Here is a 15,001-nt window from a genome sequence, read left to right as displayed (position 1 = left end):
CAAAAGGTCAAAAGGTTGTCAGTTGGAACCCACCATCTGCTCTGGAAAAGACCTGGCAATATGCTCTTGTAAAGATCATAGCCTGAGAGACCCAATGGCGTAGTTCTACTGTGTCATATAGGGTTGCTACAAGTTGGAGTCAACTTGGCGGCCCCCAACAAAAAACACTTTTCACTGTTGGTGCTGACAACGTTTCTTTTATGTTGTTCTCTATTTCTGTGTTATATTTTGGAATTAAAAATATAAAAATTCACTTTAAAAAAAGTGACTCCTTTTTCTTTTTTTTAAACACAATAACAACCTGCTTTTTCTCTACCCTCGCCTCAGCAGCAAAGAACTTTCTAGAAACATAAACTAGGAATGTATCTGGCACTTTTTTGCTCAGGTATAAGTGATCGGCAAGGTGCCAAAGAACTGCTTTCTTACTTTTAAGGAAATGAAGAGGAGGCCAAATCTCTGGGGCTGGCTTCACAGCTCTCTGCACACAACAGTCTCAGAGGAGAGAAGAGTTTTGAGGCTGAGTACAATTTGTACTTAAGGAATGTCCCACAACAGCAGTTGAGGGTGGATCTCTCCTCATGGCTCCACCTACCCTACATGGCTTGGGGCTGAGAGAGCTCTACTTGGTCCCCCAGTTCGTGTGTGTGCATGTTACCACCATCCCAACCCGAGGGTGGTTCCTTTTTTGTATATTATGGTTATATATGGCCATACCCTCTGATATTCCTTCTCACAAGGATTTTCCCAGCATGATTAATTAAGCCAGTCCTTTCCTGGGACCAAATGCACTCATGTGATCTCATTATTGCATACCAACTTGTATCTATGCATCTGGAATTCGAAGCCAGCTGGCAAGGGGAACCACTGAGGCCCTGCCACAGTAAAAACAAAGAAAAGGGACCCAGAGCAGAATTACGGAATCCAATGAGATTTAGGGGTTCAATTTTTTTTTCAAAGCCTAGTTTTTGAGGAGAGATAGCAGGAAGAAGCCCTTCAATGTTTACTAGTATATCTTTTCCATAATTCTACTCAGAGGATTAATTGTCTTGCTAATTGACAAGAGACTCTCCCCGTTATGTCTGTAGGGCCATAGGTCACAGACCTATCGCAGCGTTCTCCAGTAACAGCTGGTTTGCAGACACAACGGCTGTTGTCACAGGGCCCCACGATGCCAGCTGGATCACAGTCACACTTGGAGTCTCTGGGAAAGGGAAAAAAAAAAAGAGTTAGGAACATATTTACAAATGCTCTGCAACTATACACATAAAAATCAACTGCTCATAGCAAATGTCACCAAAGTGAGCAAATATTTCTTCTTCAGTGCGGCCTTTCTAGCTCTGTTTGTCCATACTGATCTCGCTTGGATTCTTTGAGCACTAAATTATCTATGCTAGTGCTTCTCAAAGTGTGGTCTACGAGCTGGCCCAATCCATGGACTGTTTATTACCCACACTGAGAGAGAGGAGGAGTTTGCACCATATTGGAAAGGCAAGTCTATCATTAAATTGTTCAACTTATTTAACTGGTTCAATTGACATTTTTTTAAAAAATTATCATTTGTTTCTCTATTATTTAATTCAATATCTAATTTTATCAAGATTGATTTCATCTACTTGCTGTTTTATTTCATTTAGTTTTTTCAAAATACTTTTAATGAGATAATTCACATGCCATGTATTTTATCGATTTGAATGTACTATTCAATGGTTCTTAGTGTTTCGACAGAGTTGTGCGGTGTCATCGTTACCGATTTTACAACATGCTCATCACCTCAAAAAGAAACCATACACCCAGTAGCTATTCCTACCACCTCAACTTCTCAACTCCAGGCAACCACTAATGTACTTTCTGCCTTTATGGATTTGTCTATTCTGGACGATTCATATGAGTAGAATCATATAATATGTGACCTTCTGTGTCTGTCTTCTTTCACTCAGTATAGTGTTTTTGAGATTTATCCTCATTATAGCATCTGTTAGTACTTCATTCAGTTTTATGGCTAAATAACATTTTGTTGTATGTATATATCACATTTTGCATATCTATGCATCAGCTGGTGGACATTTTGGATTTTTCCATGTCTTAGCTATTATTGTTATTTAATAATGGTACCATGAACATTTGTATATGAAGTTTTATGTACTTGTATGTTTTTGCTTCTTGGGTATATACCTAGGAGTGGAATTGCTGGGTTTGGTTGATACTCGTGTGTGTGTGTGTGTGTGTGTGTGTAGGAAGACTTTCTTAATGAAGTAACTAGTGCTTTCATTTCATTCTGGCACAATCTCCTTGGCCCACTGTCCTGTGAAGGCCAGTGCTTTGAGTAGCACGGGTCTCTGTCACTCATTTTGGCACACAATCATGTATATCTATCTTGTGTCTAAAATCAAGCTTGTCTTTCCCTACTAACTGATCTTGTTGTTACTGCTCTATGACCCCACCCAAATCACACTCAGTAACAGGTACCATCATGTTTCCCATCCAATCAAATGCCAAGTTCTATAAGGCTTCCAGCCAGAATTCCTCTCCCAATCCACACTGTTAAATTCCCCTGGCTTTCTTCCTGGCTTAGTCCCTTTGCACTACTCTTCTGGACCATTTGAAAAATATGTATTCAACATCATGCTAAACACTGAGGATACTAAGAGTGATAGGAAATAGCTTCTGCTCTCTAGAAATCTTGTAGCAGGGGCAGATTCATGAACAAGCAATGGAAGTGAAGCACAAAGCCAGTTTAGCCGAGCTGGTTGTTGTTGTGTTGTTATTTGCCATGGAGTTGGCCCCGACTCCTAGCGACCCATCCTTGGGTTTCTGAGGCAGTTATCACTACAGAAGTAGGATTGCCCAACCTTCCTTCCGAGGAGTGGCTGGTGGGTTTGAACCGCCAGCCTCCTGGTTAGCAGTCAAGTGCCTTAGGCACTATGCTACCAGAGCCGAGCTGGTAGACACTCTATTTGCCTCTTGCAATTGAGGCTTTGGGGGATAAAGCAGTGAACAAGACGAAGCCTTAATAGTACTTAAATTCTAGTGGGAGAAACTGAAAAACAAAAATAAAAACAAAATACAGAAAAGTAAGAGGTCTGAAGAAAAACAACAGAGTAAGAACTTAGAGTAGTGGGGCTGCTTGGGGAAGGCCTCTGTGAGGAGGTGGATGTAGTACAGATGGAGTTGTGTGAAGATCTGCATTGCTCTGTGGAAAGAAAGGTGTTCTACAGCAGACAAACTTGGTTCCTTTGAAGAAGAGAAGGGGAGTGGGAGGCTGAGCTGGAATTAGAAAGGACAGGAGAGGATCTCTCAGGGCCCTATCAGCCTCATTCTCACTGGGAAGTGAAGTGAAAAGAGGGTTGGGAGCAGAGCAGAGATATGACCTACTTCATGTTTTAAAAGGATTGCTGAAAGAGATTGATTTTAGGGGAGGTCTCTGAAGATAACCCAAAAGGAGTCAGGAAAGACAGTTGTTGTTAGGTGCCATATAGCAGATTTTCAATAATGACCCCAAGTGACAGAGTAGAACTGCTCCATAGGGTTTACTAGGCTATAATCCCTATGGCAGCAGATCGCCAGGTCTTTAAGGAGCCACAGGGTGGGTTCAAACCTATGACCTTTTGGTTAGCAGTCTAGCACTTAGCCATTGCACCATCAATACTCCTTCAGGGAAGACTATTTAGATAGCAATCCATGAAAAGGCCCAGAGGGTAAGAGATTTGGGTCAGTGATAACTGGGGCAATGCAAGTATGGCTGGAAGGCTCTTTCCGTATGGAAAAATGGCTAGAAAAGCAGGCAATGGTAAGTGATTCCTTTGCCAGTAGCCTTCTAGCTAATGACTTCACTGCCAATCTCCTCCTCTAAACTGCTCCAACAACCCTGTTATGCAAAGAACCCTGCATCAGGGTAAGACTACAATGGAGTTCTTATTCATCCTCTCAATCACTCTCATGTGCCCTTCAACATATGCTGAGCAGTTGCTCTGTAGTAGACATCATAACCATGAACTTCTTGGTGAAAAGTTATGAGCATTGTTTATGCCATAGCATCAGCTCCCCAGCCTCTCTGGGACTTGCTTCCAATCTACATTCTCAGCATCATCTCACACTCTTCCCGTTCAAACAAGCCAGGCTGCTGCCAAACTGCCAGGGTCCTTCACTGCCTCAAGCCACAATCACAATAAAGCTAGCTCTATCTCTCCAGAGATTTCTGTAATTTGTAATATATACTCCATCATCTTCCACAAAGAATTTGAGGAGGGATAGAGGATGCTCTGAACCAAAGGGGAATAAGATTATGCAGAGAAGTTTTGTTTGTTTTTTTTACTCCAAATTCAATGAGTACCAAGTTAAAATTTGAAGAGCTCTTTATTTCCATACTGATTCATCTAAAAGGAGGCAAGTATCAAGGTCAAGAGCATGGGTTCCAGAGCCAAATTCTCTGGGCTTGAATATTAGATTCATCTTCACCATTACCCTTTGCCATTAAGTTGATTCTGACTCACAGTGACCCTGTAGGACAGAGTAGAACTTCCCCATAGGGTTTCTAAGGCTGTAATCATTACAGGAAGCTGACTGCCACATCTTTCTCCCATGGAGCAGCTGGTTAAGCCAACCTGTCTTAACAGCCGAAAACTTAACCACTGCACCACCAGGGCTCCTTATCCCTCACCAGTACCATTGGGAAAGTCACTTAACCCCTTGTGGCTTAAATTTCTTATCTAAAATGATCATAATAACAATCCTATATTTCTTAGGGTTATTGTGAGGATTAAATTAGACAATCCATGTAAAGTACTTAAAACAGTGCTTGCATACATTAAAGGAGCTCTGGTGGCATAGTGCCTAAGGCATTTGACTGCTAACCAGAAGGCTGGGGGTTCAAACCCACCAGCCACTCCTCGGAAGGAAGGTTGGGCAATCTAGATACCACCTTGGAAACTCAAGGAAGGGTCGCTATGAGTCGGATCCGACTCTATGGCAGTGAGGTTGGTTGGTTAGATACATTAAAACCAAAAAACCAAACTCACTGTCATCGAGTCAGTTCTGACTCATGGTGACCCTCACGGGGTTTCAAAGGCTGTAAATCTTTATGGAAGAAGACTGCCCAATCTTTCTTCCATGGAGTGAGTGGCTGGTGGGTTCAAACCACTGACCTTATGGTTAACAGCTAAATGGGAGCCCTGGTAGCATAGTGCCTAAGGCACTTGACTGCTCACCAGAAGGCTGGAGGTTCAAACCCACCAGCCACTCCTCGGAAGGAAGGTTGGGCAATCCTACTTCCGTAGTGATACTGCTTTGGAAACCCAAGGAGGGGTCGCTATGAGTCGGGGTCGACTCGACAACAACAACAACTGTACCACCAGAGCTCTTTTGCATACATGAAGTGTCAGTAAACATAAGTTGTTGCTAATGTTAATGTAATTAGCATTATTAGCAGCAGTAGTCACATGCAGATGCTTACAAGAATCTCTGGTCTGCGGTGCACCCAGCATTAGTGAGCATGTGGAAGCCTGGCAGACATTGGTCACATCTGTTCCCTGTCACGCCTGGCTTACAGCTGCATCGGCCAGAGCTGTCACATCGGGCACTTAAAGAACCTGTAAACCAACAAGGTAAGAGGTGGAACAGAGAAAAATGAAACACTTAATTTATGCTGTATCAGGAAATATCTAACACACCAGTGGTTCTACAGGAGAAGAGAACTGGCAATCTGCTCCCATAAAGCTTATAGCCTAGGATACCCTACAGGGTCGTTATGAGTCAGAACAGACTCAAAGGCACCTAAATAATAACAACAACAACAACAACAGGAAGGTACTGCCAGCCTAGGGGAGCTCAAGGCATACCACGTAATCACCACCACCAGCTCCCTTTAACAATCACTTCACATCTGTTCTGATTTTGACAATAAGTAAGGATGCAGGCTACTGCTTTGAGATCTCAAAAGGAACAAACATTTATGAATGACTACACTGGCTTCCTAGAATAGAGTTGGTATCAAAAAGTGAGCAACATTCTCCCTTATCTCTGGTAAGCAAAAGCTAACTTTTCTGGGTCAGTGTGTGTGTGATTTTTTCAGGGCAGGGTGTGGTGTGATTTTAAGAGTACAAAAAGGCCTCTTAGCTTGCCTGGATGCTAGAACATGCCACCGTTTGAGCATCATTCCTTGTGAGGACATGAAGGACTTGTGCATCTTAGCTGGTATAGAGCACTGGTGTACTGTCCTATGATTAACTCTTTTACAGAATAAATCCCTAGATTGACTGTTGATGAAAAACAAGAGGTGCTCAGGATAACAAAAGGTGTTGTCACCTTGGAATCCAGCCACTTCTCACCACCTCCCTCCCACCACCCAGTTCAAGTCTTCCTCTTCTCTCACCAGAACTCTGCCTTTCACTCACCACCTCACTCCCTCTTTGCCTCTGTACACTCCATTCTCCAGAGGAAAGCCAGAGTGCTCTTTTGGAAATACTATGGCCTGGGTCAGGCACACCTTAGTCTCAAGATGATATCTTTTTTTTTTGAACATTTTAAAGAGGTCTTTTGTGGCAGATTTGCCCAGTGCAGTATGTTGTCTAATTTCTTGACTACTGCTTCCATGGGCTTTGATTGTGGAAGCAAGTAAAACGAAATCCTGGATAACTTCAATCTTTTCTCCATTTATCATGATGTTGCTTATTGGTCCAGTTGTGAAAATTTTTGTTTTCTTTATGCTGAGATGTAATCCATACTGAAGGCTGTAGTCTTTGACCTTCATCATTAAGTGCTCCAAGTCCTCTTCCCTTTCAGCAAGCAAGGTTGTGCTGTCTGCATATCACAGGTTGTTAATGAATCTTCCTCCAATCCTGGTGCTGGGTTCTTCTTCATATAGTCCAGCTTCTCAGATTGTTTGCTCAGCATACAAATGGATTAAGTACGGTGAAAGGATAAAACCCTGACACACATCTTTCCTAATTTTAAACCTCATAGTATCCCTTGTTCTGTTCTACTGACTGCCTCTTGGTCTGTGTACAGGTTCTACACGAGCACAATTAAGTGTTCTAGAATCCCCATTCTTCATAATATTATCTATAATTTGTTATGATTCACACAGATGAATGCCTTTGGATAGTCAATAAAACACAGGTAAACATCCTTCCAGTATTCTCTGCTCTCAACCAAGATCCATCTGACATCAGCAATGATATCCATTGTTTCAAGTCCTCTTCTGAATTCATCTTGAATTTCTGGCAGTTCCCTGTCTATGTACTGCTGTAATCATTTTTTGAATCAACGTCATCAAAATTTTACTTGTGTCTGATATTAATGATACTGTTTGATGATTTCTGCATTCTGCTGGATCACCTTTCTTTGGCATGGGCACAAATATGGATCTCTTCCAGTCAGTTGGCCAGATAGCTTCCAAATTTCTTGGCATAGAAGAATGAGTGCTTCCAGTGTTACATTCCTTTGTTAAAACATCTAAATTGGTATTCTGTCAATTCCCTGTTCCTAGAAGGAGCTAAACTGCTTCCCTCCTCAGGGCATCTGCACAAGCTTCTCTCTCAGTCTGAAATGCTCTTTCCCCCTTCTCAGCATTTGGGTCCTGATTAAATATTAATTCTCTAGAGAAATCTTCTCTGATACCCATATCTAAAATAACCACCCCACCCAAAACTACCTCCTTAACCAAGCTTTACTTACAATTATCTTAGCCTGTGTTCAGTGCTGTATCCCCAGGGCCCAGTACAGTGACCAACATTGAGAAGATGTGCAGAAAGCTATGGTGGATTCATGCATTCATGCCAAGGCATAAAAGACCAACAAAGCAAAACTAGCTGTTGTTGAGTCCATTCTAACTCATGGCAACCATGTATGTTGCAAAGTAGAATTGCACTCCACAGGGTCTTCAAGGTTATGATCTTTTGGAAATAGGTGACCAGGCCTTTCTTCCAAGGTGCCTCTGGGTGGGTGTGAATTGTCAAGCTTTTGGTTAGTAGTTGTACACATAACTGCTTGCACCATCCAGGGACCGCAACACCAAGAAGAGGAAGGGGTTATTGTGAAAGGTACAAGGAAGGAGCCAAAAGATGAGGTGGAGGGTGGCCAGAGGCATAGCTCAGCTAATTTATAAATTCCCTAGGGCTAGTGGAATTATAAAATAATCCACATATCTCAAATATTTGTGACAATTATTTTCAAAAAAAAATTGCTATTGAGTCAATGCCAACTAATAGCGACTTTATAGGGTAGAGTAGAACTGCCCCATAGGGTTTCCAAAGCTGTCATCTTTACAGAAGCAGGCTGTTACATCTTTCTCCAAAAGAGCAGCTGGTGGGTTCAAACCGCCAACCTTTCAGTTAGCAGCCAAATACTTAACCACTGCACCAAAAGGGCTTCTTTTAGTGGCTATCAATAATCTCTGAAGCCAACAGAACATTAACCAGTTGCTACATATTTTTTTTCTTTCTCAATCTGCTATCCTCCTGTAAACTTTTAGTTCACTAGTAGATACACTTTAAATCAATAAACGTATTGGTCCTGTACCTATCTAAAGGCATTTATGCGGCATGCTAAGGAGACTGAACTATGTTTTGTGGACATTGAGGGGCCATCATTGGGGAGCCATTGGGCAGCCAGTGACAAGATAGGACCTGCAGTTTAGAAAGACAATTCTAGAGCAATATGTAGGATGCCTTGGAGAGGGAAAGACCAGGAGGTTCATGTAAAGGTATTGTCCCACAACATGACAGCCTGGGTTAGAGAAATCTTGGCAAGAAGAGACGACAAGCATTGAGGACAGAGAATTACAGCCTTTGGTGACTCTTAGGATATGGATGATTGGGTGCAGAATCACATGGCTAATAGCCAGGTCCCATGAGTAGCAACCAGACAGACTATGATGATGTTTATACATTCAGAGAAGGCAACAGGTGGGACAGGATCTGAGGTTGAATCTTCAAGAGAGGATAATGAGTTTAGTCTTGGACATTAGTGAACTTGACTTTCAAGTCACATGTTAAGGTGGAAATATGCATCGGAAGCTCAGGTGACTGGGAGTGAAGGTCTAAGTGCCCTCAGACACAGGCTGAATAGGAAAGCAATAACAAGAGTGAGAAAATGGAGAAAAGAAAGGAAAATGCTGCAGGCAGAAATTGAACTCCATCAATTACAAGAAAGAGAGACCAGAAAGAAAGCAGCTCAGGACAGAGTTAAGCTGCATAACCAAGGAAGGAAAGTTCTGAGAAGGAACAGAGGAAGACGAAGATAGGGTAGTTCTCAGGGTTTAAAGCAACAGAATATGTAAACAAGATGAGAAGAAAGAGAGGCTACTGGGTTTGGTGTTTACAGGCTGCCACGCTCATTGCTCTATAAACAGTCAGTGGCCAGAGGTAAGAAGGGAAATTCCCTGCTGAATTATAGTCTGAGAACTAACATTAACTACAGAAGAAATCACATTTTAATGAAATGTTATTATTTATTATTTTTTTTAACATAACTGCATGTTGATTTTGGGACCCAGAAACACATTTTCTTTTTTTCATCCAAATTAATGATAATTACATTTGCAACTTATGAAAACTCTCCATTCTGTAGTTTTTCAGAAATAACTTATTCTTATAAGGGTGTTAAAGGCTATACTTTGCTTTTGGGTTTCACCCAAATAGCCCACAATGGCATTCTACGGAGTACTCTTTTGGGAGCTATTAATACCTCATGAAAAGAAGTATTTTATGTTCAAAAGAGTTTGAGAAATGGTACATACTGTATCTTGCAGAGATTTATAACATAATAATATATCTAATAGGCATAAAGCTTTTTTAACATTTTAATGCCAGTATTTCTAAACACTATTTGACATTCTTACAGGTAACACCTATTATTATCTTCAGGAGCACAGTGTTCCACAGGACGTGATTTAGAATATACTGGTCTAAAGGAAGCTGGAGGACATAGTAAGAGCCTAGGCTTTGCAGTCCAACAGATCTCAATTCAAATACCAGCCCTGCCACCTACTAGCTGTGTGTCCTTGGACAGATTGGTTATTCTTCAATTTTTAAAAATAGGATAACAACCTATATCTTGTAGTGCTGTTGTAAAACTTTGAGCTAACATATGTGAAATGCCTACCTCAGTGTTTCAGAGTTGACACTCAAAAAAATATATAGCTCATTTTATTATCCCTCACTTGTATGTTAGGAGCTCTGGTAGCATAGTGCCTAAAGGCATTTGACTGCTAACCAGAAGGCTGGCAGTCCAAACCCATCAGCCACTCCTCAGAGGGAAGGTTAAGCAATCTACTTCCATAGTGATACCACCTCGGAACCCCAAGGAGGGGTCGCTATGAGTCGGATCCGACTCAACTGCAGTGAGCTTGGTTTTCGGTTTTGTGTATGTTAGTTTGTTATATTGTGGTGGGTTGTGTGCTGCTATGATGTTGGAAGCTATACCAGTATTTCAAATACCAGCAGGTATACAGGTGTTAGCAGAGCTTCCAGACTAAAACAGAGGAAGAAAGAAAGGCCTAGTGATCTACTGCCAAAAATTAGCCAATGAAAGCAGTGGGGATCACAGCAGAATATTGTCCAACAGTGTTGGAAGATGAGCCCTGTGAGTTGGAAAGCAACAATGTACTCAAGCATGCTGACCATCATGAGGATGGTGCGGGGCCAGGCAGTGTTTTACTCTGCAGTACTCTGTTGGCAACAACTCAACAGCAACTAACAACCACAATAAGATTCTATTATCACTGAGGCCCTCTTCAAACCTTGCAAAGTTGACATGAAGATGTTCACAGACTCTAACTGTGAATATGGTTAATTTATTTAACATTTCAAAGCTTCCAAAATTATAGCATTGGGTTTTCAAAGCATTTCACTACAATAAAACACATCTGTCCTGATTCCTCAATCATGAGCTACCCTTAGGGATAGTGAACAACTGGGTTTAAAGAAAAGATTGAAGAATAGCTTCTTGTTTTAAGTTTGTGTTCCAGTAAGCTTTTTCCCTGCCTATGAAAGAAGGTTGGACAATCTACTTCCGTAATGATACTGCCTCAGAAACCCAAGAAGAGGTCGCTATGAGTTGGGTATGACTCCACAGCACATAACAACAACAATGGAAGTATCATCTACATGCATTTGAGGACCCAGGAAGGTGTTCTAAAAGAATTCATATTTAAAATTTAAACCAAGAAAGTTTGCTTTCTCTAGAGAATTCTTAAAAATACACGCACTTGCATTTAAAGACATGTTTTAAATAACAATTCAGATGTTGTAGTCTGAAGTTGGAGTCACAGATAAGCTTAAAAATAAAATTAAATTAACAAAATATGTTCAGTACCATTGAATTAATGATAACCTCAAGAATTTAGGTCCCATAGGAGAAAAAAAAAACAAAACATACATGTATACATGTGTATTCATAAGGTTTTCCCTGGCCAATTCTTTGAGAAGTGGACGGCCTCTTCCTTCTTCCTAGTCTGTCTCAGTCTATAAGCTGGGCTGTTACCTGTGCACCAGGTGCATTTCGCTGGGTTTTAAACACCAGAGGCTCAGCCTCAAAAACTCACATCTACATGTCACCAGCATGTACATGACGATGTGTAGCATTGGGAAAGTCAACTGCGAAGGAACTGTTTCAAGTGCTGAGGAGCAAGGATATCTCCTTGAGGACTAAGGTGCACCTGACACAAGCCATGATATTTCCAATCGCCTCGTATGCATGTGAGAGCTGGACAATGAATAAGGAAGACCGAAGAAGAGTTGATGCTTTTGAGTTGTGGTGCTGGCGAAGAATGCTGAAAGTACCGTGGACTGCTAAAAGAACTAACAGATCTGTCCTGGAGGAAGTACAGCCAGAATGCTCCTTGGAAGCAAGAATGGCCAGACTTTGTCTCACCTATTTTGGTCATGTTGTAAGAAGGGACCATTCCCTGGAGAAGGATGTCATGCTTGGTAGGGTGGAGGGTCGATGAAAGAGGGGGAGGCCTTCAACGAGATGGATTGACACAGTGGCTGCGATGATGGGCTCAAGTATAGCAGGGATTGTGGGGCTGGTGTGGGATTGGGCAGTGTTTTGTTCTACTGTGCATGGGGTCGCTATGAGTCAGAAACGACTTGACGGCACTTAACAACAACAACAACATACATGTGTATGGAAAAGGTTGAGTCAGAAAAGGTTGGAAAATGTTGTTGTTAGTTGCTGTGGAACTGGGTCTGACCCATGGTGACCTTGTATATAAAAGAGAACAAACTGTTGCCTGGCATTGGCATGTTTGAGTTCATTTTTGTGACTATTGTGTCAACCCATCTCTCTTAGAGTTTCCCTCATTTGTGCTGACCTTTTACTTCACCAAACATGATTCTCTTTTCTGGTGACCACAAAATGTTATCAGGGCTTAAATATGTGATTACAAGAATTGAAGATAACTCACTTCTGCTGTTAACCCACAAAGACACTACCTAAAAACAGGTCTAATTATTATATTCATGACAAACTGACATGAAGTTCAAAATCTGTGACCACTTTGGGTAATATAAATGTTGTTGGCTTAATTTGCCGTATGTGGAATGACAGTATTTTTGGAAGACACATTCTTCTGCATCTGAAATGGAATAGACAACAAGTTCTCTGGTCAAGTTATTATTTTAAATTTAAAAATATCACCTGACTGGGATATTAAGAAATCACAGAGGAAATTAAACATAGGCCATTAGTTTTGCAATCTGTTCAGCCAACTTATAGTTGGAGACAGTAGACCATGATAGAAATCTTCTCTGCCCCTAAGTGCTGCTCAGTCTGCACTGGTTGGCCTCTCACGTTTCCTCATCTCTATGATGGGGGTGTGGCCATGTTAACACATACAGATTGTCAGCTACCGAGCAGGAATAAGTTCTCTCTCTCTCATTTTTCTTTTTATATATGGTTACCTAGTTCTGTCCAATGAGAGGTCTTTTTTATGAGAATTGAAGTAGGCATACTATATGAAAGCATATTGTTGTTGTTGTTGTTGTTATGTGCCATCGAGCCGGCCCCGACTCATAGCGACCCCTCCTTGGGTTTCCAAGGCAGTATCACTACGGAAGTAGGATTGCCCAACCTTCCTTCCGAGGAGTGGCTGGTGGGTTTGAACCTCCAGCATTCTGGTTAGCAGTCAAGTGTTTTAGCCACTATGCTACCAGAGCTCCTATGAAAGCATATTGGAAAAGTATAAAGTATTACCCAGATCTTGGGAAATTATATCCATGAAATTATTCTCCAACATCTAAATTATCTGCCTTGGGGACATGTTAGCTATTTTTTCCCTTCTTCTATTAAGGGAACAAGAGGTAACTGTTCTCTGTCAGAAGATCGGATTACAATTTTAGTTCTTGCAATCACCTACTGTGAGACTTTGGACCATTCATTAACTTTTCTAAGTCTTAATTTCCCCACTGTAAAAAAAATATTCACTGCCAACTTAGAGATGTTAAAGGATAACAGATATTAAACTAGTAAAGGCATTTAAACTCTGCTGAGCTGTAAAATAAATAGTTATAGATCACATATATGTCCTCAACAAAACTTCTTTCTAAACTGGAATGTGATTTAAAGGGGAAAAAAAAAGAAAAAGCCAGCATTCCAGGAGATTGAGACCCTGGCCTCTGTCCTAACAAGAAAAACAACTACTTGTCAACTACCATTTATTGAATTGGCCACCACTTGCTTAACAAACATCAGATTATCCTCACAACTGTCCTACAACATAAACAGCACAATCACCCTCTCACAGGTGTGGAAACTGACTGGAGTAAGAGATAAGAGGGGAGTGCTCAAAGTAACCCTGTGGTAGTGGCAGTGCTGACCTTTGAAGCTAGGCTCTCTGGCTCCATTGCCCACATTTTTTTTGCCACATACTCTACATAATGATCTTGGGCTCGAACCCTTGCTCTACCACTTACTCTGAAGCCTTGGACAAGCTTCTTTACCTCTCTCCAAGCCTCTGCTACTTCATTTGTAAAATGGAAATAATAATAATAGTACCCTCCTCATAAGGTTGCTTGTACAGATTAATTAATTACTGGATGAACACCATCTAGAAAAGTGGCTGCCACAAAGCAAGCATGCAATATATGTTAGCTGTTACATAAGATATCAGTTATCATTGGCCTATACTGCTTCTACTGGACTGTTCACACTGAGTCAGGGATATCTAGGTCCTATATGAAAGGAAAGGGCCGGGCTTATTGTTGCTGGTCAAGCAATGGACTACAGTATGAAAAAGAAGGGTGGATAGTAAATTGGTCATTACCATCTCTCTTTGTTAGACAGCAGGCTCCTTGTCTACCCGAGACTAATAACCTTGTCTTCAGGCCAGGCTTTCCAGCTGAGCCAATTATGGTTTCTAATTACATTCCCACTGATTACTTTGCTGGAATGACCCAACTCCAGTGACTCATGAAGAAGCTTCGTGACCTAAGGGGATATGGGCTCTTCAGAGAGGTTAAATGCCATTAAAATGGAATAACTTTTCTTTTCATACTTCTTTATAAACTGCTTTCATTCATAGAGGGAATTGCTAAGTCCAAAAGAATCTGAATTCCGATTCTGTGCCACAGAGCTGAGCAAATCTGACTCAAGCCACATGATAACAGCAAAATAGGTGAATCTGGGAGGGTCTGCCAGATATGGGTCTATACCACCATGGGGCCATCCCAGCTTTCTGTGGGGCCCCCACCATCTTATACCAGTAACTCATGGCTGGACCAAAATTTATCCATTTTTAGGAGTCTTTCAGCAGATGCTATGAATTGGTTCCACAAAGCTGCACTGAGTCACTGCTATGCGATAAGGCTAAAAACACTTTTAGGTGGATTAATATTTCTCAAATTATGCTATCAAACATTTTCTAGCAAGGAGGAGAAACAGACAATGCCAAGAAATAGATAAATAAGACAATTTAAATAAATAAAAACCTCAATTCATTTCTAGAACTCTCTCTCTCTGAGATTATATTTTAAACTTGTTTTTACTAACTGCCCACAATGACTAC

The 15,001-nt window shown here is 41.2% G+C and overlaps 1 protein-coding gene across 1 annotated transcript in view; it reads right to left on the bottom strand.

Annotated features, from left to right (window-relative positions):
• Positions 1 to 15,001, bottom strand: part of LAMC2 (laminin subunit gamma 2) — a 67,284-nt gene that overhangs the window by 29,976 nt on the left and 22,307 nt on the right. Inside the window, exons 3-4 of the mRNA XM_007937664.1 lie at positions 5,450 to 5,585; positions 1,103 to 1,201 (exon numbers count right to left, since the gene is read on the bottom strand). Of these exons, the coding sequence (XP_007935855.1) occupies positions 1,103 to 1,201; positions 5,450 to 5,585 (235 nt within the window). The remainder of the gene's footprint in view (positions 1 to 1,102; positions 1,202 to 5,449; positions 5,586 to 15,001) is intronic.

Source organism: Orycteropus afer, unplaced genomic scaffold (assembly GCF_000298275.1).
Source record: "Orycteropus afer afer isolate SDZICR_OR568_19922 unplaced genomic scaffold, OryAfe1.0 scaffold00043, whole genome shotgun sequence".
NCBI classification, from domain to species: domain Eukaryota; kingdom Metazoa; phylum Chordata; class Mammalia; order Tubulidentata; family Orycteropodidae; genus Orycteropus; species Orycteropus afer.
This window is presented reverse-complemented; position numbering and strand designations above follow the sequence as displayed.